The sequence below is a fragment of the Aspergillus brasiliensis genome (genome assembly GCF_001889945.1).
Source record: "Aspergillus brasiliensis CBS 101740 unplaced genomic scaffold ASPBRscaffold_6, whole genome shotgun sequence".
Classification (NCBI taxonomy): domain Eukaryota; kingdom Fungi; phylum Ascomycota; class Eurotiomycetes; order Eurotiales; family Aspergillaceae; genus Aspergillus; species Aspergillus brasiliensis.
Window position 1 is genome coordinate 1,454,543 of NW_027137447.1, and position 20,206 is coordinate 1,474,748.

General features: G+C 49.3%; 9 protein-coding genes across 9 annotated transcripts; 6 read left to right on the forward strand and 3 right to left on the reverse strand.

Moving 5' to 3' along the window:
• Positions 1-888: 888 nt before the first annotated feature.
• Positions 889-2,510, forward strand: ASPBRDRAFT_196157 (uncharacterized protein; the record flags this gene model as incomplete). The annotated part of the gene is made up of 4 exons (XM_067620947.1): positions 889-1,022; positions 1,103-1,685; positions 1,738-2,106; positions 2,166-2,510. The coding sequence occupies 4 exons, from the start codon at positions 889-891 to the stop codon at positions 2,508-2,510; spliced, it is 1,431 nt and encodes a 476-aa protein (XP_067479284.1).
• A 179-nt stretch (positions 2,511-2,689) lies between these two features.
• On the forward strand, positions 2,690-5,789 carry ASPBRDRAFT_585458 (glycoside hydrolase family 95 protein). Its single transcript, XM_067627916.1, has 6 exons — positions 2,690-3,160; positions 3,222-3,316; positions 3,374-3,630; positions 3,677-4,543; positions 4,601-4,832; positions 4,879-5,789. The coding sequence occupies exons 1-6, from the start codon at positions 3,019-3,021 to the stop codon at positions 5,668-5,670; spliced, it is 2,385 nt and encodes a 794-aa protein (XP_067479285.1). The 5' UTR covers positions 2,690-3,018; the 3' UTR covers positions 5,671-5,789.
• Positions 5,790-6,270: 481 nt separating this feature from the next.
• On the forward strand, positions 6,271-6,664 carry ASPBRDRAFT_585460 (uncharacterized protein). The gene has a single exon (XM_067627917.1). It carries the CDS (start codon positions 6,322-6,324, stop codon positions 6,586-6,588), a length of 267 nt encoding a protein of 88 aa, XP_067479286.1. The 5' UTR covers positions 6,271-6,321; the 3' UTR covers positions 6,589-6,664.
• A 920-nt stretch (positions 6,665-7,584) lies between these two features.
• On the forward strand, positions 7,585-8,598 carry ASPBRDRAFT_196160 (4-hydroxybenzoate octaprenyltransferase; the record flags this gene model as incomplete). Its single annotated transcript, XM_067620948.1, has 2 exons — positions 7,585-7,835; positions 7,902-8,598. 2 exons carry the CDS (start codon positions 7,585-7,587, stop codon positions 8,596-8,598), a joined length of 948 nt encoding a protein of 315 aa, XP_067479287.1.
• Positions 8,599-10,444: 1,846 nt separating this feature from the next.
• Positions 10,445-11,225, reverse strand: ASPBRDRAFT_30391 (uncharacterized protein; the record flags this gene model as incomplete). Its single annotated transcript, XM_067622771.1, has 2 exons — positions 10,445-10,749; positions 10,823-11,225. 2 exons carry the CDS (start codon positions 11,223-11,225, stop codon positions 10,445-10,447), a joined length of 708 nt encoding a protein of 235 aa, XP_067479288.1.
• Positions 11,226-12,295: 1,070 nt separating this feature from the next.
• ASPBRDRAFT_178039 (SDR family NAD(P)-dependent oxidoreductase) lies at positions 12,296-13,514 on the forward strand (the record flags this gene model as incomplete). Its single annotated transcript, XM_067619872.1, has 2 exons — positions 12,296-13,235; positions 13,325-13,514. Exons 1-2 carry the CDS (start codon positions 12,643-12,645, stop codon positions 13,512-13,514), a joined length of 783 nt encoding a protein of 260 aa, XP_067479289.1. The 5' UTR covers positions 12,296-12,642.
• A 448-nt stretch (positions 13,515-13,962) lies between these two features.
• Positions 13,963-15,223, reverse strand: ASPBRDRAFT_196163 (endo 1,5-alpha-arabinase; the record flags this gene model as incomplete). The annotated part of the gene is made up of 4 exons (XM_067620949.1): positions 13,963-14,049; positions 14,101-14,129; positions 14,181-14,368; positions 14,421-15,223. 4 exons carry the CDS (start codon positions 15,221-15,223, stop codon positions 13,963-13,965), a joined length of 1,107 nt encoding a protein of 368 aa, XP_067479290.1.
• Positions 15,224-16,444: 1,221 nt separating this feature from the next.
• ASPBRDRAFT_585597 (uncharacterized protein) lies at positions 16,445-17,213 on the forward strand. The gene has a single exon (XM_067627921.1). The coding sequence runs from the start codon at positions 16,529-16,531 to the stop codon at positions 17,021-17,023; it is 495 nt and encodes a 164-aa protein (XP_067479291.1). The 5' UTR covers positions 16,445-16,528; the 3' UTR covers positions 17,024-17,213.
• A 165-nt stretch (positions 17,214-17,378) lies between these two features.
• On the reverse strand, positions 17,379-20,084 carry ASPBRDRAFT_196164 (putative C6 transcription factor; the record flags this gene model as incomplete). The annotated part of the gene is made up of 5 exons (XM_067620950.1): positions 17,379-17,453; positions 17,520-17,606; positions 17,671-17,972; positions 18,024-19,302; positions 19,404-20,084. The coding sequence occupies 5 exons, from the start codon at positions 20,082-20,084 to the stop codon at positions 17,379-17,381; spliced, it is 2,424 nt and encodes an 807-aa protein (XP_067479292.1).
• Positions 20,085-20,206: the final 122 nt, after the last annotated feature.

The window sequence follows — 20,206 nt, forward strand, 5'->3', positions numbered from 1 at the left end:
ACTAACGTTTGCCTTTCTCTAGTTTAAAGCTAAGCAACCTGCAGCAAGTTTCGTAGAGCCACACTACCTTCACTTTCTTGAAAGCTTGTATCAGTTCACTCCATTATCCGGGACAACAATAGCCTGATGTACGTAAGAAGAGGAACTGCTAACCCGAATAGGGGATCCTTGTGCTTATCAGCTTGCTGTTCTGCGACCTTTGAGTGCATCTCATGATTTCACACTCAATCCATGCAAACTCCAGTATGAGTGAGGATAAAAGTGGATCATACATGCTAGACCGCATCACTAATGATTACCAGATGAGCTCTGATTCGAGATTCGGTATGACGAATGTTTCGGAGTCTTTCCGAGCTCGATGTTATTCCATCACAATTGTAGACGGAGACTTGAAAGACTTTAAGCGATGCCACAAGCTGATTGGTCGTGGAGTTTGGAAAGGAACCCGATTATGTGAGATACTGGCCAATGGGAGTGCTTATTCTACTGGCCAACTAGAGCCACGTGACAGGAGGCTGAGATGGACCAGTCAGCGTCGAGAATGAAGAAAAATGCGATAAACGAAAAGTGAACCGTGCTGCGGAACCCCAATGCTTAGGTCTCACTGCTTATAAGCAGCAGAAACCAAAATAGAGACAAGAGCTTCTGTGAGTACAAACTTTCTGGATATAGATGGGCGAAATTATCACAGGCGGCCATGTCGGTTTATTACTGGCCTCTGCTGACGCCATCCGCGCCATGACTGGCATCAAGATAGTCGGGAAGAATAAGCAACTGACCCCTTGCAATCCAGGATAAAAAGAACCACAGACCTTGAGGTTGAGCAAAACCAATAGCTCTAAAACACCTGGTTTGTATACCACCATCACGTTAGAGTTCAGCGTCAGCATGTCTGCAATCAAAAGCGTGGCTGTCATTGGCACGGGACCTGCCGGCGCCATTGCCGTGGACGCCCTGATGCAGGAGAAAGCCTTTGACCGGGTGCGTGTCTTCGAGAGACAAGAGAAAGCGGGTGGGTGCTGGTATGTCTACACAGCTGCTACCAGCGGTTTTGAGAGCAACCTTTTCCTGGTTCTCGCGACCGATAGTTAATCGACACTAGGGTTTCGCGAGACGAGAAACAGGTGCCCCTGGATGTCGATAAGCTTTCCGCAAGGACGGCGGATGCTCCCATCCAAATTCCGTCCGAATTGCCTGCATCCACACCAGCATTGACCCAGCATCGCTTTACTGACTCCCATATCTACCCGAACTTGCATACCAATGTGGATGCCTCGACCATGGAGTACTCGCAGGAGTCGATCCCGGCTATCCGCTCGGAGATGTCAACCGCGCTGCATGGGCCAGACACTCCTTTCCGTCATCACACAGTGATCCGGCAGTATATTGAGGATCTTCTGAACCGCAACGGCTATCAAGATCTTGTAGAATACAACACGACTGTGGAACGTGCAGTCAAGGATCCCAAGACCGGTAAGTGGGAGCTGGTCTTGCGGCGGGCTGGCAAGCCCGGTGGGTATGATTACTGGTGGAGTGAGACTTTTGATGCACTGGTGGTTGCCTCGGGGCACTACCATGTGCCTTATATCCCCTCTATCCCAGGCTTGAAAGAATTCATCGACAAATACCCAGAGAATGTGTTGCACACGAAGCAGTATCGTGGTCCCGAACGCTATCGCGGAAAGGTACGATGCTACCTTGTTGCTCAACTTTAGACTTGATATTAACAGCATATAGAAAGTCGTCACTGTTGGAGCTTCAGTGTCTGCGGCAGATACAGCAGTCAGCCTGATCGGATCTGCGCAATCCCCCATTCACGCCGTGGTTCGTGGTCGGTATAATCCTTATTTCGGGGATTGGGCGTTCAGACACCCCTCCATCAGTCGCAAACCACCGATTTCGCGGGTTGCTAGTGAAAATGGGCAGCGCACGGTGTACTTTGAAGATGGCACCTCAGTCTCGGATGTAGACTACATCATCTTTGGCACGGGCTTCACCTGGGCTTTGCCCTACCTGCCGGGTATTCCGACCAGAAATAACCGTGTTCCGGATCTATACTTGCATATCTTCCACCAGAGCGATCCAACCCTGGCATTCTTGGGAGCAGTATGTACCCATACCCCTGTATTCCGCACATAAATGACTCAAGCTAACATCTTGCCCAGGTTGGCGCTGGATTGACCTTCAAGATCTTCGAATGGCAGGCAGTGGCTGCGGCGCGAGTCCTGGCCGGCAAGGCTCAATTGCCACCCTTGGAGGAACAGCAGAAATGGGAAGAAGAGCGAATCGCAAAGAAGGGCGATGGACCTGCATTCAGCACCATCAACCCAGAATTCCGGGAGTATTTTGAGGCCCTTCGTCAATTGGCGGGCGATCCCAAGGCAGGCGAGCCTGGACGAGTCCTGCCTCCGTTTGAACAGGAGTGGTTGGATGTGTTCAATGCTGGACATGAGCGCCGAATTCGGATGTGGCAGAAGGCCAACGAGGCGGCGGCCAAGAGTAGACTGTAAACGACTCTTGTTTGGGTGATTGTGTTATTCGATGGACTGTTTTGGCACTAGTATAGCGCTCATTGCTTATAGATGCGACATTTAGGCTATATAGACCGGGTCACATGGATCCTTCAACTTCGTTCCGTCTCTTGATACCCATGTCGGCATCTTTTTCTCGATTAATCATGCCATACTATCCCCACACTCCCTCCAAGGACATTTGTCAGTCTTGGGAAAAAGCAAGTGTCTCTGTCGAGACCCGGTGGTGCCGATCTGCAGGCCAACGGGACTACTGTGGATGGATCCTATCCTGCGGAGAAATTCCTCCAATCGAGGCACAATGCACCTCGGTTTAATGTACGTGGCTGCAGCTAATATAATTCTCCCCAGTTTTTCCCCGATTATTCGACAATCGTCTGGTCTCGTAAACCATACGTCGGGGAACCCGCGATGGAGATAAAATGACACCCTTTTCCCTTCTCCACTGCACGCCAGCCTTCGATTTCAAGCAGTCAGCTCACGCAGAATGCTCGCCTCAGGACCATCGGCCACCCTCTGGGCACTGGCTTTGCCTTTTGCAGCAGCCAAGTCGTTATGGTCGGATTCCCCGGGAAATTACAGTAGCTTCATAAGCACTGCGTTTCCTCTAGGAAATGGACGATTGGGGGGTAGGCTCCTTCGAAGAGATTCTAGGTGATTGTTACGATCGGATACTGAATCTCTCAACAGCGATGCCTATAGGTTCCTACGACAAGGAGATCGTCAATCTCAATGTCGACTCGTTGTGGCGCGGAGGGCCTTTTGAAAGTCTGGTGTGTGGAAGCGTGTACTTACCCGCGTCAGCAGCCTCCGAGGCTAAACAAATACTGAGAGCGATGTAGACATATTCCGGAGGGAATCCAAACGTCTCCAAGGCAGGCGCACTCCCTGGAATCAGGGAATGGATATTCCAGAATGGGACTGGCAATGTGTCTGCGCTGCTTGGCGAATATCCCTACTACGGATCATATCAGGTGTTGGCGAACCTGACCATCGATATGGGCCAATTGAGCAATGTTGATGGATACCGTCGGGACTTGGACTTGGATTCGGCTCTCTATTCGGACCATTTCAGCACCGGGGAGACTTATATTGAGAGGCAAGCCGCTTAACAGTTTGATGAAACATTTCCTGACAGATCATAGGGAAGCATTCTGCTCGCATCCGGATAATGTTTGCGTTTATAGACTCAGCTCCAATTCACCACTGCCTGGTATTACATTTGGGCTGGAGAATCAACTCACGTCGCCTGCGCCGAATGTCAGCTGCCATGGGAATAGCATCAGTCTATATGGTCAGACGTATCCTGTAATTGGGATGACCTACAACGCCAGGGTGACTGTCGTCGTTCCTGGGTCAAGCAATACGTCTGATCTCTGCTCTTCGTCAACCGTCAAAGTGCCAGAGGGAGAAAAAGAGGTGTTCCTTGTATTTGCTGCTGACACCAACTATGACGCCTCCAACGGGAATGCCAAAGCGAGCTTTTCGTTCAAAGGGGTAGACCCGTACATGAAAGTTCTTCAAACGGCTACCAATGCTGCCCAAAAGTCCTACTCTGCCTTGAAGTCATCTCACGTCAAGGATTACCAAGGTGTCTTCGGCAAGTTTACCCTAACCCTCCCAGATCCCAACGGCTCAGCCGACCGTCCAACTACCGAGCTTCTGTCGTCCTACACTCAGCCCGGGGACCCTTATGTGGAGAATTTGCTCTTTGACTACGGTCGCTACCTGTTCATATCATCCTCGCGGCCAGGATCTCTGCCGCCAAACTTGCAGGGTCTCTGGACGGAATCATATTCTCCGGCTTGGAGCGGTGACTACCATGCCAACATCAACCTACAGATGAACCACTGGGCCGTCGACCAAACCGGGCTAGGAGAGCTAACTGAGCCACTCTGGGCATACATGGCAGAGACCTGGATGCCGCGAGGTGCGGAGACAGCAGAGTTGTTGTATGGCACTTCGAAAGGTTGGGTGACTCACGATGAGATGAACACATTCGGACACACAGCGTGAGTACATGACGCTACAATAACGGCTTGAAATTATCAACACACTGACCAAATCAGCATGAAAGACGACGCACAGTGGGCCAACTACCCAGCCACAAATGCCTGGATGTCACATCACGTATGGGACCACTTCGACTATACCCAGGATAGTGCCTGGTATCGTCAAACAGGCTATCCCATTCTCAAAGGAGCAGCCCAATTTTGGCTCTCTCAGCTTGTAAAAGACGAGTACTTCAAGGACGGCACCCTAGTCGTCAACCCCTGCAACTCACCTGAGCATGGGCCTACAGTAAGTAATCACCAAAGCCATACCAAGTATACAGCTAACGCCCCAGACCTTCGGCTGCACCCACTACCAACAACTGATCTGGGAGCTATTCGACCACGTCCTCCAAGGCTGGACCGCCTCCGGTGACAAGGACATCTCCTTCAAGAACGCCATCACCTCCAAACTCTCCACCCTAGACCCCGGCATCCACATCGGCTTCTGGGGCCAGATTCAAGAATGGAAGCTCGACATCGACGTCAAAAATGACACCCACCGCCACCTCTCCAACCTCTACGGCTGGTACCCAGGCTACATCATCTCCTCTGTCCACGGCTCCAACAACACCATCACCGACGCCGTCAAAACAACCCTCTACTCCCGCGGCACAGGGGTCGAAGACTCCAACACCGGCTGGGCCAAGGTATGGCGCAGTGCCTGCTGGGCGCTGCTCAATGTCACGGATGAAGCATATTCCGAGCTCTCGCTCGCAATCCAGGATAACTTTGCCGAAAATGGATTCGACATGTATTCCGGGTCGCCGCCATTCCAGATCGATGCGAATTTCGGGCTTGTGGGAGCGATGGTTCAGATGCTGATCAGGGATTTGGATCGCTCCAATGCGGATGCTACTTCTGGGAAGATCCAGGCTGTGCTACTTGGGCCGGCGATTCCGGCGGCGTGGGGAGATGGGAGTGTTGATGGACTGCGCTTGCGGGGTGGTGGTGTGGTGAGTTTTCATTGGGATGAGGATGGAGTGGTGGACTCATGTAAGGCAGATCTTTCTGCTAGAGGCAGTGACGTGTCCCGTGTGGAATTCTACGTGGCGGGTGGTCAGACGATTGATTGTGCGTCTCCATGAGGGTTTCCATTCTTGTACTGCCTAGACGAGAATGGGTAACTAGATGCTGGTCTAGCTGCTCTGTCAACAATCAATGGATACTATGCTATGTAGTAGTAAAGCAATAGGACAATCGTTACTCTTCTCTAACCGGATCAGAACCACGTGCAGAGCATTCACAACTAATTGCAGGTTCTCTCTCTCCTCCACGTGAAAAAATACTTTCAAGATGAAAGTTAAGGTTAGTAGAAGCAGGAGATGGCACCCATCACCACAGCAGAGAACATTTACATTGATCACGTTCCACTAGCGAGGTTTAATGTCAAAGATCCGGTCATGGCATTGGACCTATTCAAGTGGCATACATATCCTGCAATCCGATTATCTTGTTCACTATATTCATGTTATCAAGCACCGTATCGGGGCAGGGATGTGAGAATCGATGAATTCGTTGCCACATCAATTCAATCTAAGAAACTGACTCTTTTGTCCCTATTTTCCTTGAATCTAATATATATATATATATATAAAATGATAAAATAAAGTAAAATAAAATAAGAAATGAATAAATAAATGAAAAAAAAAAATAAATAAAAATAAAAATAAAATAAAATAAAATAGAACAGAATAAAATGACACCGACAAACCGAGTATCCGAGCCACGTAGGGAGTATGCTTAATGTCGCAGATGAAGAACACTCTCAGCTCTCCAGCGCATCAGCCTGTTTTGTTAGCGTCGAAGCTAATAATACTATAGTGTCATGGCTTTTTTTTTTTTTTTTTCCCACACTTCACCGATCAGAAGATCTCAAGGATCAATCAGACAGCCATCATTGGATCAACAGCTTCCCACCAATCTGGCTTGATCATAGATTCATCCCCTGGCTTGATCGGGCAATGATGAGATCTGCAGGGCTCCAAAAGACGGGACTAATTTAAAGTTCGGAAGAAACGTCATCGGTAGGTACCAGACGTCTTGCAGCTTGCAGGATAAGCTGCATCCGGGAATGAGAAGAGAAGATGGCGGATGGGGGTTCGTTGGGGGTAAAAAAAAGGAAAAGGAAAAAAGCAAAAAGTGGCTATTGATATGATGCGAAAGTCTAAAATTACCACATCACCCCTCGGTTATTTTTCCGGAGTGATTTACTTTTTTTCCCCCCCTTCTTTCTTTGTTTTTTGAAATATGCCGAGTCGGGGTGCATTAGCACCAGTCACACAGACTACTGGTGAAAGGAATCCCTTTAATTGCACTTCGTTTCTAGGCATCTGGTATGCCTTTCGGATTCGTCCGAAAGGCAGCTGCAGATGAGCTGAGTTGGGGCATGTTATCCTTCATTGAGGGAGAATTAATTGATCTGGTTGGAGCTGAACACCCTTGCCTTGGAGGATGGCCTGTCATTCAGCTTTGATCAGCAGTCAGCAGAGAATATTCATCTCAGAGCAGTAAAGCCAAGTGGACGATGAAGATGTGTGTTGACCATAAGGAATTGATTGACATTTGATGATGTTGGATCTGTTGCAGAATGCAGATACTGAACTAAAAAAAAAGCAAGCGATGATCTGATCGACGAGAGAAGTAGTAGTAATTCTTGGATATGTCAAAGTTTCATCTCACCCCTAGGCCAAGAAGGATATATTGTATCTAGCAGATATTTCTGTCCCAATACTTTGCTAGAAACAGCAAATGATGGGCATGATAGTATTGGGTTGATCTGCCGGAGTATTTACTCGGACAAAAGATATAACTAGATGCCCCCACAGCGTCACCAACTATTCTCTCCATACTGAAAAGTTAGTAGTATATAAGGTGACTGAGTGTACTTGGAAACCACAAGTCGCTCATGTTTCCCATCATCCGACCATTGTGCTTCTGATTTCATACTATATACTGCTTATCGTTCGGTTTCACTGGTACCTGGTGTGAACAAATCCATCATGACTGTCGAAGAAAAGCTGCTCCCGAAGACCGAGATGCCGGATACCAACTATACACACAAGCGCCTCCGCGCTATCTGGGAAATGGGTCGTCTGCATACTCGCGAAGTCTGGCTGATTGTCTGTCCGGCGCTATGGGGAGCCAGTATTGGTGCAAACGCAGGCGAGACATCTGGATGGTCCCTTACCTGGGCCCTGTTTGGCGTTTTCGCCAGTACAGGCCTCTCTCATGTTGCATTCTGTACATGGAAGTAAGTATACCCTTCCCCCCAAGTTTGGTGCCTTTATATAGAAGATTTGTTAATGGTTATTTACAGCGACATCTGTGATGTGGAATATGACAAACAGGTCGAACGATGCAAAACCAGACCGCTCCCGTCTGGTCTCATCTCCCGAAAAGAAGCCACTTTTGTTTTCCTCGGTGAATTACTTCTCTGCGCGGGCGTTACCTGGTTGACGCTGGGACTGCAAGCCACGCTGGCGATCACCCCTGCGTGGCTACTGGGCTTCATCTATCCCTTCATGAAGCGCATCATGCCCTTCCCTCAAGTGGTAGTGGGGTTCTCCGTGGCAAGTGGGGTGATGCCCGGGTACGTCGCGGTGCGAGGGACCCTCGAGTTCACCGATTCACTGCTCGCGCTGTTCGCGGCCACCACTTGCTGGATTATCTTCATTGATACCGCCTACGCCATTCAAGATATGCTCGATGATGCCAAAGCCGGAGTCCAGTCGCTGGCGGTGTTCCTGGGACAGCGGGTGAGATGGTTCCTTGCGTTGTCTGCCGGCATTACGATCATCCTCTTCGCGGTGGCAACTTTCCTGAGCAGTCTCTCCCTGTTTTACTGGATCTTTGGTGTGGGAATTTGGGCAGTACGCATGATGCGGAGCTTGTATTTCTTGGATCTGAGTGACACCGCATCTGCCGGACATGTGTTCAAATCGAATATTGAATCGGGCTTGCACTTTACGATCGTTACACTCGTGGAAGGCTATCTGCAAGCTTGCGTTTTCTGAGGGTTGCAGTTTTACTTGAATTTCTCATTAATATCTGTTGGGTGGAAGATCATCACATAAAAGCTATTTCTCTTTTCTCTTTGCTTATTATAAGATAGTGGATTGAGACAGTGGATGACTCACTCTACTCAGGAGTTAGCCCTGAAACCTATTATGGATACTCCCATACTAAAGAGCTCCATCAGCCTGTAGTCACAGCTCTCAGTATATCAAGTTTCAGGCAGGCACAAGTTTGTCATGTTCCATAGCATCTCTAGCGTGTTCTCTTAAAACACTCTATACTCCATTCCCATATATCATTGGGGTTTCGACCAGCTGGCACAATTCCTCCGGGGGTAAAGATCACTTCTGAACAAGACAAGATTCTGGGGAGGTGTTCCTGAAGGGGTGGTGCAGGAAATAGAGTCTAGTTATTTTTTCAAATCAATGAGATTATTGGGATCATCACAAGCCACTAATCAAGAAAACTTGTACGGATCATTTTGACTTACAATGTGCACAGGTACACCACCACCCCCCTTGACGATGTAGCCTCGATCCAGCCAGCTACCCGGTTCCTTGTCCGCTTATACCATTTCAGAATGATCACAACGTTAACGTGTGGGGCTTCCCCCCTGTAGCCACAGGTTTTTGTCGTTATTGAGGTCTGATACACTTTCTGCATAGCCGGATTCTATGACAGTACTTGATAGTGAGCACCGCATTGATATTCTGGAGTGATGATGTGGGCATCTCTCCTTATAGTTTTCGAAACAAGGAGTCAGGAAATTGTCGAACCGTATATATTCGTAGTATCCAGGGTCCTGCCTGTCGGGACACCATTTGCTGGGTAAAGATCCCCTCCTGAAGAAGACGAGATGTTCCTCCTATGACAAGTATAACCACGCTGATTCCTTGTACCCAGAAGTCTTTGTATTCAATGGTAAAGCTTTGCTTTCCTCATGGTTTCCGAATAGGCTGTCTCATGGACGATTGTAGTTTTATTGCCCAATGTGCGAGAGGTTGTGAGACACTGCATAGGACTCATGTGAGGATCATTTATGCATATATATAGAAGTTGTTAGAAATATATTGGGGAGATTAGCGGAGGAGTGACTGAGAGATGAGAAAGGTGGCAGTAAGAATGATGCTGGAAGAAGGGGGGGATTGGTAGGATATATAGACATTAGATCTAGATTCACTAGTGGGTGAGTGAGGAGGATGTGAAGTGAATGTGAGTGAGTGAAGCTGGGGATGTCTCATTACCGAGGCTAATTATGGAATGCTTTCATCAATTAACTAACTACTGTCCTTGAAGTGATCGACTATAATGTATTGACAAGGAAAAAATAAGGTTTCGTGGAAGAAATCTGTGTTGAGGGTTATCGGTACTCGATTTTACATATGTGGTATTCACCAGATATGAAGAAATGGAGAAACTGTATTCACCTTCTACTGGTTTATGATAGATATTAAGAGGTTAATTTCTTCCTAGAATTTCTTTGGTGAATATCTCAAAACAGAACAGACTCCTGTCATGATGATCAGAAGCGAGCCGTGGTGCTGCTTTACCATTGCACCGGTAAATTAGTTCCACACTCCTAAGCTGGCACGAGTCCCTCTCTTGCCATATTAGACGTTGCAAGTTCTCTCAGACGATCCAGGCTCCATAGACAGGTATCTTTCCTATCCCTTCCAGGTGGTACCTCACCCCCCGGGTAAAAGTCGCTTCTGTAAAGCGTGATGCTCTCTGGCGGCGTTCCAGGAGCGGGAGCTGGGAATATGTCCTATCGATTGGAACGGGTTTATTCAGTCCTTGGATAGACAGGCAATAGATCATGTAACATATGAATATCTGAGAACCAAATCAACAATTAGCCACACTTACCTTGCGAATAGCTGCACCACTATCCCCGCGACGATGCAATTCGATCCATCCAGATACTCGGTTACTATCTGCCTCTTTATCCCACTTGATCAGGATGACAACATTAACATGCGGCGCTCCACCCAGAAGCCAGAGATCTTTGTCATACTGCAGCTTCGTACTGCTTTCATTGTAGTAGCCAGATTCGATAACAACTGTGGGTAGAAAAGTTGCAGGATGGATAATATAGACGTCGGGTTCTTTATAGCTACCGGCGGCCCACGGCGCAGGAAAGTTGTAGAAGCCTGCATGCATGTTATTTCATCAGTGATATCCCATCCACAGTATAAGCGTAGAGATAAGCATTGATTTCCCCACCGTCGTTTCCACCCACCATTAGGTCCATATCTTTTTCCGTGGTAAAACATCCTTGGACATAACTGTGAATCACTTCACTTGATGCCCAAGGACAAGCGCTTCCGTGGGTCGCGCTTGATATGGTCACCGAGAACACCCTATCTAGAGTATTATAGCTCAAAGTTGGGTTTGCTCGTTCAATGTCGCCATCTTCGGTCAAGCGCCGTGCCACTAACTGCCCGGTTTCAGGCGGAATCTGTTGGTATTCGAAATATCCGGGCCCCTTGGCCTCGAGTATCCGGCGTTTGATCAGCTGAAATAGTTGTTGGGGAGTAGTAGGCGATGAATGGGGCTCGAGGTTGTTGCCCAGGGACGGAGCGACGCTACAACTACTCTCAGTGCTTCTTGTTTTTGGAGGCGACATGTTGATGATGATGATGATGATGATGATGATGATGATAAAGGTCTCCGTCTCTCTCAGTTCAACGATGAGGAGGAGGAATATGGCAGAAATCGTTCTTTATTTGGAAGGAGGCTCACTGGTAGATAAAGAGGAGAGAAAGGAAATTTCTCCGTGATGAGGAAAATATTCCATCATCGGGCAGGTTGACACTCGCCTGATCCCTCGCAACCTCTGCCTTCTACCTTCTACCTATCAACAACCATCATCTTGAGATCTGATAGATTAGAGTCCATCCCTACCCTTTATCTTGACATAAGCCATGGCAAGGCGCCTTACTGAGTAGTTTGCAATGTCTCACATCAAAGCGAACATTGTTCATACCGGTACGTGTCGGCATTCTCGATATGAAACATAAAACAATCAATGACAACATACTATAACAAAAATAGACATCAATGCTTGAGAAAGCATGCTCAACATGACACTTGAAAAGACGACTCACCATCCCATCCCACCTTGTCGTTGAAATGGTGGGGTTTCTTGGTCTGCTACCACTATGGTTTATTGGGCGATGTCGAGATACTCGCAATGTGTTTACGAACGATAGCCAATCACTCCTTCTACTTCCCCTTCATGTCAAGGTATGGTATATGCAAGACGGTCAGGCTAGTAATAAATCCAATAGGGGGGATGGCTAGGCGCAGGCGGAATTAGCATCCTCGGAACATCACTAGAGCAGATCGAGGAGTAACCTCAGCGGGGAAAGAAACCAGGGGTTATTCCTTCGGTTCATAATGTCCAATGTCCACAATGGGATTTATGGGAGGAGGAAGACGGCGAAGCAGCTATTGGATGATTCATGGTTTGGTTTTCATCTTCAGGTGACACCATAATTCTATAGGTGTACGTCTTCCGGAAAAACGCGTGTTCTCTATACAGATATACTAAGTATGTCCTTTTTGGTGCCATGCTGGACTCATTCGGTAGTAGCTACGACTAGTACTTATTCAGTGTAGATTTATACCCGAATGTCACCCTCTCTCTGGTCGCATTTACCCGATTTAGCCGGTTTGGTATGCTGCTTTGATCCACACTGCTAATCATCTGCCATTGATCTATTCTAGCAGTACCTTTTAAGTCTAGATCTATCATGTGTTCACTCATCCCCTGGTTCGGAGGATCCCCGAGTCTGTTCACTCCGAAACGGGTATATGAACCCCCTCTTTCTTCTCCTTGGGTCTAATGCGGGGTAAGACTGAACTATAACTCAAATAACTTGTTGAAGTGGAACATAGTACCATATATATCCTCATAATATATCAAGATCAACATCATATCAACAAAAAAAGATATCAACAAGAAACATCAACAAAAAAGATATCCACAAAATCATATCAATAATCACATCAAGAAGATATCCACAAATCATAACAACATCATGTCGTCGTCATCATCATCATCATCATCATCATCATTTACAGACAAAGTGTATACCATTACCGGCCTCTCAGGCATCGGCCTCGCCGTGGCACGTCAGCTCCACGCTCAAGGGGCCCGTCTCTCTCTAGCGGACATTTCTGACTCCGTGCTGCAGCACGCACGGGCTCAGCTTCCCAACGCCAACGACGAAAACGTCCTCACCACAGTCGTGGATGTTGGATCCTGCTCCTCTGTCGAAGAGTGGATCGATGCCACGGTCCGCCATTTCGGTCGGCTCGACGGCGCGGCCAACATGGCGGGCATGATTGGGAGTAAGCATGGGACGGGCTCGTTGTTGGAGCAGGATGATGCCGAGTGGGATATGTTGTTGCGGGTGAATTTGTCCGGGACAATGTATTGCATGCGGGCGCAGATAAGGGCCATTCAGGCCACAAGCAAGACAGGGAGTATCGTCAATGCGGCGAGTATTCAGGGTCTCCGGGGCTTTGCGTTGCATGCTGCGTATTCGGCGTCTAAGCATGGGGTAGTTGGGTTGACAAGGAGTGTGGCTAAGGAAGTGGGTCCGGATATTAGGGTCAATGCTGTTGCACCGTAAGTGTTGCTCCCTTCCCTCTTTCTTTCATTTCGCTTCATTTCCTGGTTCGGGGGCTTGTTGGTGGCGCTGACGGTGCTTGTGATAGTGGGTCGATTCAGACGCCCTTGTTGGATAAGGCCACGGCCATCCAAGGAAAGTTCACGCCCACGCCGACGGTGATGCCACGCGTGGGAACGCCTGATGAAGTCGCCCATTCGGTACTGTTCTTGCTCAGTGATGCCTCGTCGTATACCACAGGCACGGCCCTGAATGTGGATGGTGGATGGGACCCGTAATCCTGCTGGATGTCCGTGGCGTGGATGGATCATGTCTGTGCAGTTAGTTGCTCCATCGAGAGTTCGAACCAACATGTTGGTTTCAGATATACCAATCGAGCAATGTGTTGGCCCCATGTTGGTTCCTGCAGGATTGGACCCTGAGATTTGGCCCCATTTTGGCCAGGAACAGGCAGTGTAAGACGACTTGGCGGACATCGGTGGACGCTAGACGAGGCGTAGATTCAACTGTAGAGCCAAAGGAATGCACCAATGACTAGCGCAACGAATAGAACAATGAGTTTGTTGCCAGTAAAGTGGGTAGGGAGTAGCATCAAGATTAGACAGCACATACACAGAAGCGCTAGTGAATTGAGCGAGTGGTTCGGATGTATAGTCCGACCGCTGCTTTCGTTTGATGTAGCGTTTATGCTAGAATTACTGGATTTTCCACCTTTAGTGCCTGAGCTCATTTGCCGTTGGCATGAACATACCCCTCGACAGCCACTGGCCATCCATTTACGTAGTGCAGATAGTTCCATCCCAAGTGTGCATCCTGCCTTGCGTTAGTATACGTCTTGTAATGGGGTGTTAGGGTTAGACTCACTCCCTGTGCGAAACCGAATGTGGTGTTGACTGTAAGCCAAGTTAGCTAATTTCCTAACAGCCGGGGACTGCAAAACATACGATAATGGTAATACAAAACATCCGCATCGCTGCCATTGTTGATCAATACGCCCACACCACCAGGGGCATAGACAACTCCATGATTGGATCCGTAGACGATGGTACCGCCTCCCTTGAGGGTATCGTGCCCATCCTTGTCCATGAAAGGACCGGTTGCACTTTCAGATCTGCCGACGCGGATGCTGTATCTGTTGTCGGATGTTAGCTGCCAAATTCTGATAGAAGATCAGGTGCACATACTCGTCTCCCATGGGCGGAAAAGCGTGAATATCAAAGTGACAACATTTGCCGTGGCTGAACCACAGGTAGTAGTAAGGTTCCTTGTACGTCATGAAAGAGCCCTCGATCGGCTTCGACTTGGCATCTGGGATATAGGCCAGGTTGGTGGCGTTCGGCGTCTTGGGGGTTTTGACAGAAAGGAGATCATCGGCCAATGGCACCGAGAAGATGCCATGCCAGTAGCTCCCGTAAAGCAGGTGAGACTGTCCAGTCTCCTGATCGGTGATGAATGCGCCGTCAATCGCATTGGAGACCGAGTAAGGATAGATGTCCGACAGGTCTCCCTTGCCGGTGTTGACGACTGCGCCATGGTCCGTCCAGTTTCCACCGACGGGCGTATCCGAGGAGGCGACGCCAATGGCGCTGTCGCGACTGCCGTTCTCGCTGATAGCGTAGAAGCAGTAGAAACGGTTGTCGTGCTGGATGGTCGTAGGAGCCCAAGGACGAGAGCGGTTTTGTTTCGGGATCACGCTGGAATCGTCCAGGACTGTGCCGACTTGTTCCCAAGGCCCACTGAGATTGCGGGCTCGGTGAATCGGGATGTGCACACCACCTTTGTACAAGTAGAAATAGCCATCATATTGAAGGATATTAGGGTCATGGGCAACGATATTGCCTAGATTGGGTAGGGGATAATCTTTGGTCTTAGAGAACGACTTGGTGTCGAGCCCCGAGAGTGCGCTCGCGCTCGCCCGGGGCGCCATCGGAACAGCGTTCACTGCATAGAGCAGGAAAAACAAGACGGAAATAATGGATGGCAGCATGGTGATGCTCTTCATGGATGCTGTGAAACAAGAATCTCTGCAAAAAGGAATGGCGCGAGGAGAATAGTCCTCAAAATGTCACAAGAGAAAGAGTAGTACTACTAGTACAAAGAACTGACATGAATGACTGAAACGGATGGGCCAGCGTCCACGAGAGGGGATCTCATCGGGGGATATATCAATGACAAGGATCCAGGGGAATGGGGCCGGAGCGATCCGGCCCCATTGAGGGTTGAGGGTGTTGGAATTGGAGGACGAGGCAGATAGGGACCAAAGTTAGACCAGGCAGCGTGCCGTGGGGAGGAGTATGATTGGCAGTGACAAAGACCGATACTGAAGCTAGTCAAGGGACTAACGGGGCCAACAAGGCTTAGCTGTCTGACAGCGCAGACACACAGAACGGCCCGCTAAGATTTGGTGCCCACGAGGCTGTGGGAGTACCAAGAGTGAGTGTGGGATATACTTTTGAAATTGAACGACCATCATGGTGGGAATCCTATCAAATAAAGCGAGATCAATAGTAGTCTAGTAGATGAATGAAAGAGGGGGGTACCGACCAAGCACGTCACCAGCGACCAAAGTTGGCGAGGAATCTAGAATCTCCCTCCATCTCTCCATGACGGCAAATCCGTTCCAAGAATAGGCCCAAGTCAAGCTTTCGCTTGTTAACCTTCGCCCCAAACAATTCCACCCAGACGGTATTACCATTACCACTTTCCCGGCTGTATTCCCCGTACCCGCCCCATGTCTAGTATCTCTCCAATCACCAGCCCGAGTAGGTCAGAACCCTGAAGATCTGGATTATCTTCTGCTGGTCACGACCCTGCATTGAGACGGTCTTCATATCGTCGATACCGTATCAATCGAACGGTAGGATACCACAGCCGCTAAGGTAATATGCCTGCCTAAACCATAGATTCTGGTCTCCATCTCTCGTATTGAACCCTCTGTGCATGACGCTAGAAAATTCTGTTTTGCTCATGATAAAATTGGGGGATGGTATTGTTGCATGTTACCACTTTCCTGCCTCAAGCCAGTGTCTGCTCTTGCAATGATATCAGGGATACCAAGATATGGCCCCGCTGAATATACTGAAAGAGACCCGCTGCATCCTGCGCTGTCAGCCTGCATTTCCTATACACAGTAGGATATGGAATACATCTTAGTTCACAGTAAAGGGAATGAACTCATGTCTATCATTAAGCTAGTGCGCTATGTAGTGTTTGTTCATTGTTGATCATGCTAAGCAATTAGCCCCCACGCTCAGCCTCTTGCTCGGTAGAACAGCTTGGGGGATGAACTGTGATGCGATGCAAAGCCACGAAAGAATCACTCTCTGAAGCAGAATATTCAAACAGAAATAGAAGGGCAGAATCTCCTGTAGATCATCTTCAGCCCTGTGTTTGGTTGTACAGTTTGAAGTGTAGGTACATGTTTGGTCTCGGGATTTGGCAGTGTTCATCGCCTATCGGGATGGGCGTTTCGGGGTCCGGGGGTCGGATTGCAGCACCGCCTAAAGTCAATTCTACAGTAGTATCTATCTTCGTCCTCCTTACATCTTTACCTATACGGTTCCTCTTGGATGGTGTTAACCATCAATTAGAACAGCGGAGCCTCATGGTAGCGACTATTACACGAAGTAATGATCATCAGTTTCAACCTCATCTACCACAAGGCATCCTACATGATACTTCAAGTCTGTATACGAACTACTACAATTGTTTACTTACAGCGATCAAGCGAACCACCAGGAACCTCCATCGTGTGGTGCAGCAATGGCAAAATACTTACCAGTTCTGATATCATCCGATCTGCAGCGCGGTCGGGCTGCCGATCCCTCGGTCCACTTTCCCTGTCGTGTAGACGAATGACCGTCCTGCCTCTGTGTACAATGACTTATGATTGACATCGTTATTTACAAAGTATATGTATCCCATGATCGCCATCCTGTTTCTGTCTGATCGTGGTTCGTTTGCTTTGTGTCGTGGCGTCATGGTTTAGATGATCGGTGAGGGATCCCGATCGTATCTGGGGATGGGGAATTGCTGTGTTCATACAGATAATGATACAGATGACAGTAATCCGGGGCACGGGCGTACAAGGTGTTGGTACAGTTACATACAGTCGTCATTATTGAAATCAAAGCATTTTTACATCATTGCTGCAACGTGAATCCGGTCAGGTCGCCCCAGTCGAAGGCATCGAGGAATGGATCTAAATCTCCCGGTGGCTGTTGGGTCTTGTTAGGTCATTGCTCCTGTGACAAAAGAAAATCGAGGAATAGCAATAGACTTACCATCATGCCATAGTTGGCAGGTTGCGCCATGCTCACGTCGAGGGCAAACGGGGGAGCCAGTCCAGGGCCTACGTTCAGGCTGGGGACCTATCACAATCAGATTAGTACAGACTCTACCTGGTGCGAATATATTGAGGATATCACCACTCACTTGGTTGGTTTTGAAGTTGCCCAAGCCCCATTCGCCCAAATGGGCACAGTTGGCGTGTTGTGTAAACAGGGTTTGCGCAAAGAGGATGACCCGCTCCACGACCTCCTGCTTGTATATCTGTGCTTGACTCGGCCAGAGTCCTACTTTGACCAGTGCGACAATGGTAGACATGAAGAAATATTCTTTGGCTCCCTTGACTACCAGGAGAAGGCGGGATTGGAGACACGTCAAGACCACCTCCACCAGGGCTATGAGAGATTCGGGAAGTCCAGGGAGGGTTCGGGTGAGGAAGGTGGAAGCGCCTGATGCATATGAGCACACGGTACACAGACACAGGAATTGGCGAGACTTACTGTTGGTGGTTAGCCCTTGATGTAGGAGCTCGCATATCGTGCAGTACGCCTGCATGGTCCAGTCGCCCATGTTGCAGAGAGACAACTGTTGCGAAGTTTCGCGTAAGCGCCGTTGCGTGGATAGAATCATCGACGCCACTTCTAGGCGAGCCCGAGCGGATGGTGCAAAGAGGGAGTCCTTTGGTGCCTCAATGGCGAAAGGCGTGTGTATAGATAAGAGGGAGTGTCCGATTTTGTTTTCCAGCATGGCTCGGATAAGAATCCCGCGGTGCGCGGTTTGGGAGTCGCCCACTTCTGAAGTCGGCCAGTTAGGGATCTTGGAAAGGTGTCGGTTCATTTCAAAGTCAAAGTGTAGAATATCTTCATATCGGCAGCTGATCCGCGGGGAATGCATTAAGGCGCAGGCTTTGAGCCGCAGTGAAAGCGATTGTACGAGGACCGCTTGGAAGGAACAATCAGTCATTATATCCAGCGGTTTTGCCGTCGGAAGCTCGGTACTATCCTCGTGAATCTCGTCGTCATTGATGTTGAGTGCCGGAGCCGTGTCATAATCGGCTTCCTGGATCGACGGTGGCATGCCTCGTTCGAGAGACACCTGTAAATCGAGTTCGACAATTGTGGTCCATATGCGTCGGCGCATTTCCATGTTGAAGACGGAGATCCTGCTATACCGGGTGGGATCCCGATGATAACCGGCCATCATGGCTTGCTTGACTAGCGTTCCCGTCGCAAGCCAAGCTTGGCTACGTTTCATGCCATGGATGTTGAGGGCGATGATCAGCAGGGTGTTCAGGCGGAGACTGGTCAACTCCGGGCGCTTGATATGCGTGTTCTCCAACCACTTCTCGGCATGCAGGACCCACTCAATGGCCGTATAGCATTGCAGATGCCCGTCATTCTTCATCTGCAGCGTCTGGAAATCGGCCAGGTTCCATGCGCAAGAAAGCACTAGGAGGAGCTGCACCACAAAGATCGGCGAGACCATTTCGGGTGATTCTCGCTGCGCCCAAAACGCTTCCAGTTCGGTGCGGAATGATGGGATGTGAAGGATGCGGTGGGTGGATTCGATGTAGGTGCAGTACAAAGCAACCAGCTCGTCCACCACTCCACGTGACGGGAGCATTGTAATCAAGGAACTTGTTGTGGGCGTGGGAAATGGCGTATTGAGAGGCCTCTTCTTCCAGACGCCCTTCCTTACCCTCATCAGATCGGGCCGTAACGCAGACAGATGCGGGCTGGCTTGACGGATCTCCTCCGCAAACGCCCTGAGGTCCGGGAACTACAGAGATGTAAACATTCGGCCAATTAAAAGTCATGACTTGGGCATCCTAGTACGTAGAGCCAACGTTGAGGCAGACAAGGAAGCAAGGGAAGATTTACCTGCGCGATAAGGTTGGCAAAAATGCCCGACCCATTGAAACGGGTCTTTGTCTCTTTACCTCGCATCATGATCCGGGGGGCGACATCCAATTGCTGCGACGGCGATGGAGGAGTCTCATCGTTATCGTCCGGGTAGGAATGAGAGTTGGAATGATGAAGATGATGATGGTGGGATTCGGGCGGGTGGTGACGAGGGCGCTGAAGTAGTTCGGTGGTGACATACGGCTCCTGGTTGACGGCAGCCTTGGGGGCACCCAAGACGGTTTCCAGAAATTTATCGCGTTTTTCCTCGACAGGATGCGAGGGATGATGAGACCGAGAGGGCAGACTGCTTATCCCCGAGTCCGGGGTAGGGTGGGCAGTCGCCCGATCAGCCTGGGGCATTTGCACCGTGGTTGTGGGACCTCGCTCGGAGAAAACGGGCGAGGCAACTGTATTGGGTTGCTGCCAGAGGAAGCCGTCCTCATAAGTGCACTTATTGGGCGTCTTGCTCTTCTGGCAGCGACTGCATACAGGATACTCCCGATCGCAGCGAAGTTTTCTGCTGCGACACTGCATACATGCCATGGTGCGCCTGCGACGTTTCCTCACCCGTTGCTGCTCCGGCGGGGGTTCCAGATCAGAAGGAGCAGCAGCAGCAGCGGCGGCCCCCAAAGGCTGCTGCTGATGAAAGTCGGCCATACTGAATGAAATGGATACTTTTTCTTCTTTTCATCGGAGACAACTGCTGGAGAAGGGAGTAACTTGCGAAGAAAAGAATTAAAACGAGTTAGTTGGCCCCTCTCTGTGATTGTCTTGGGTGA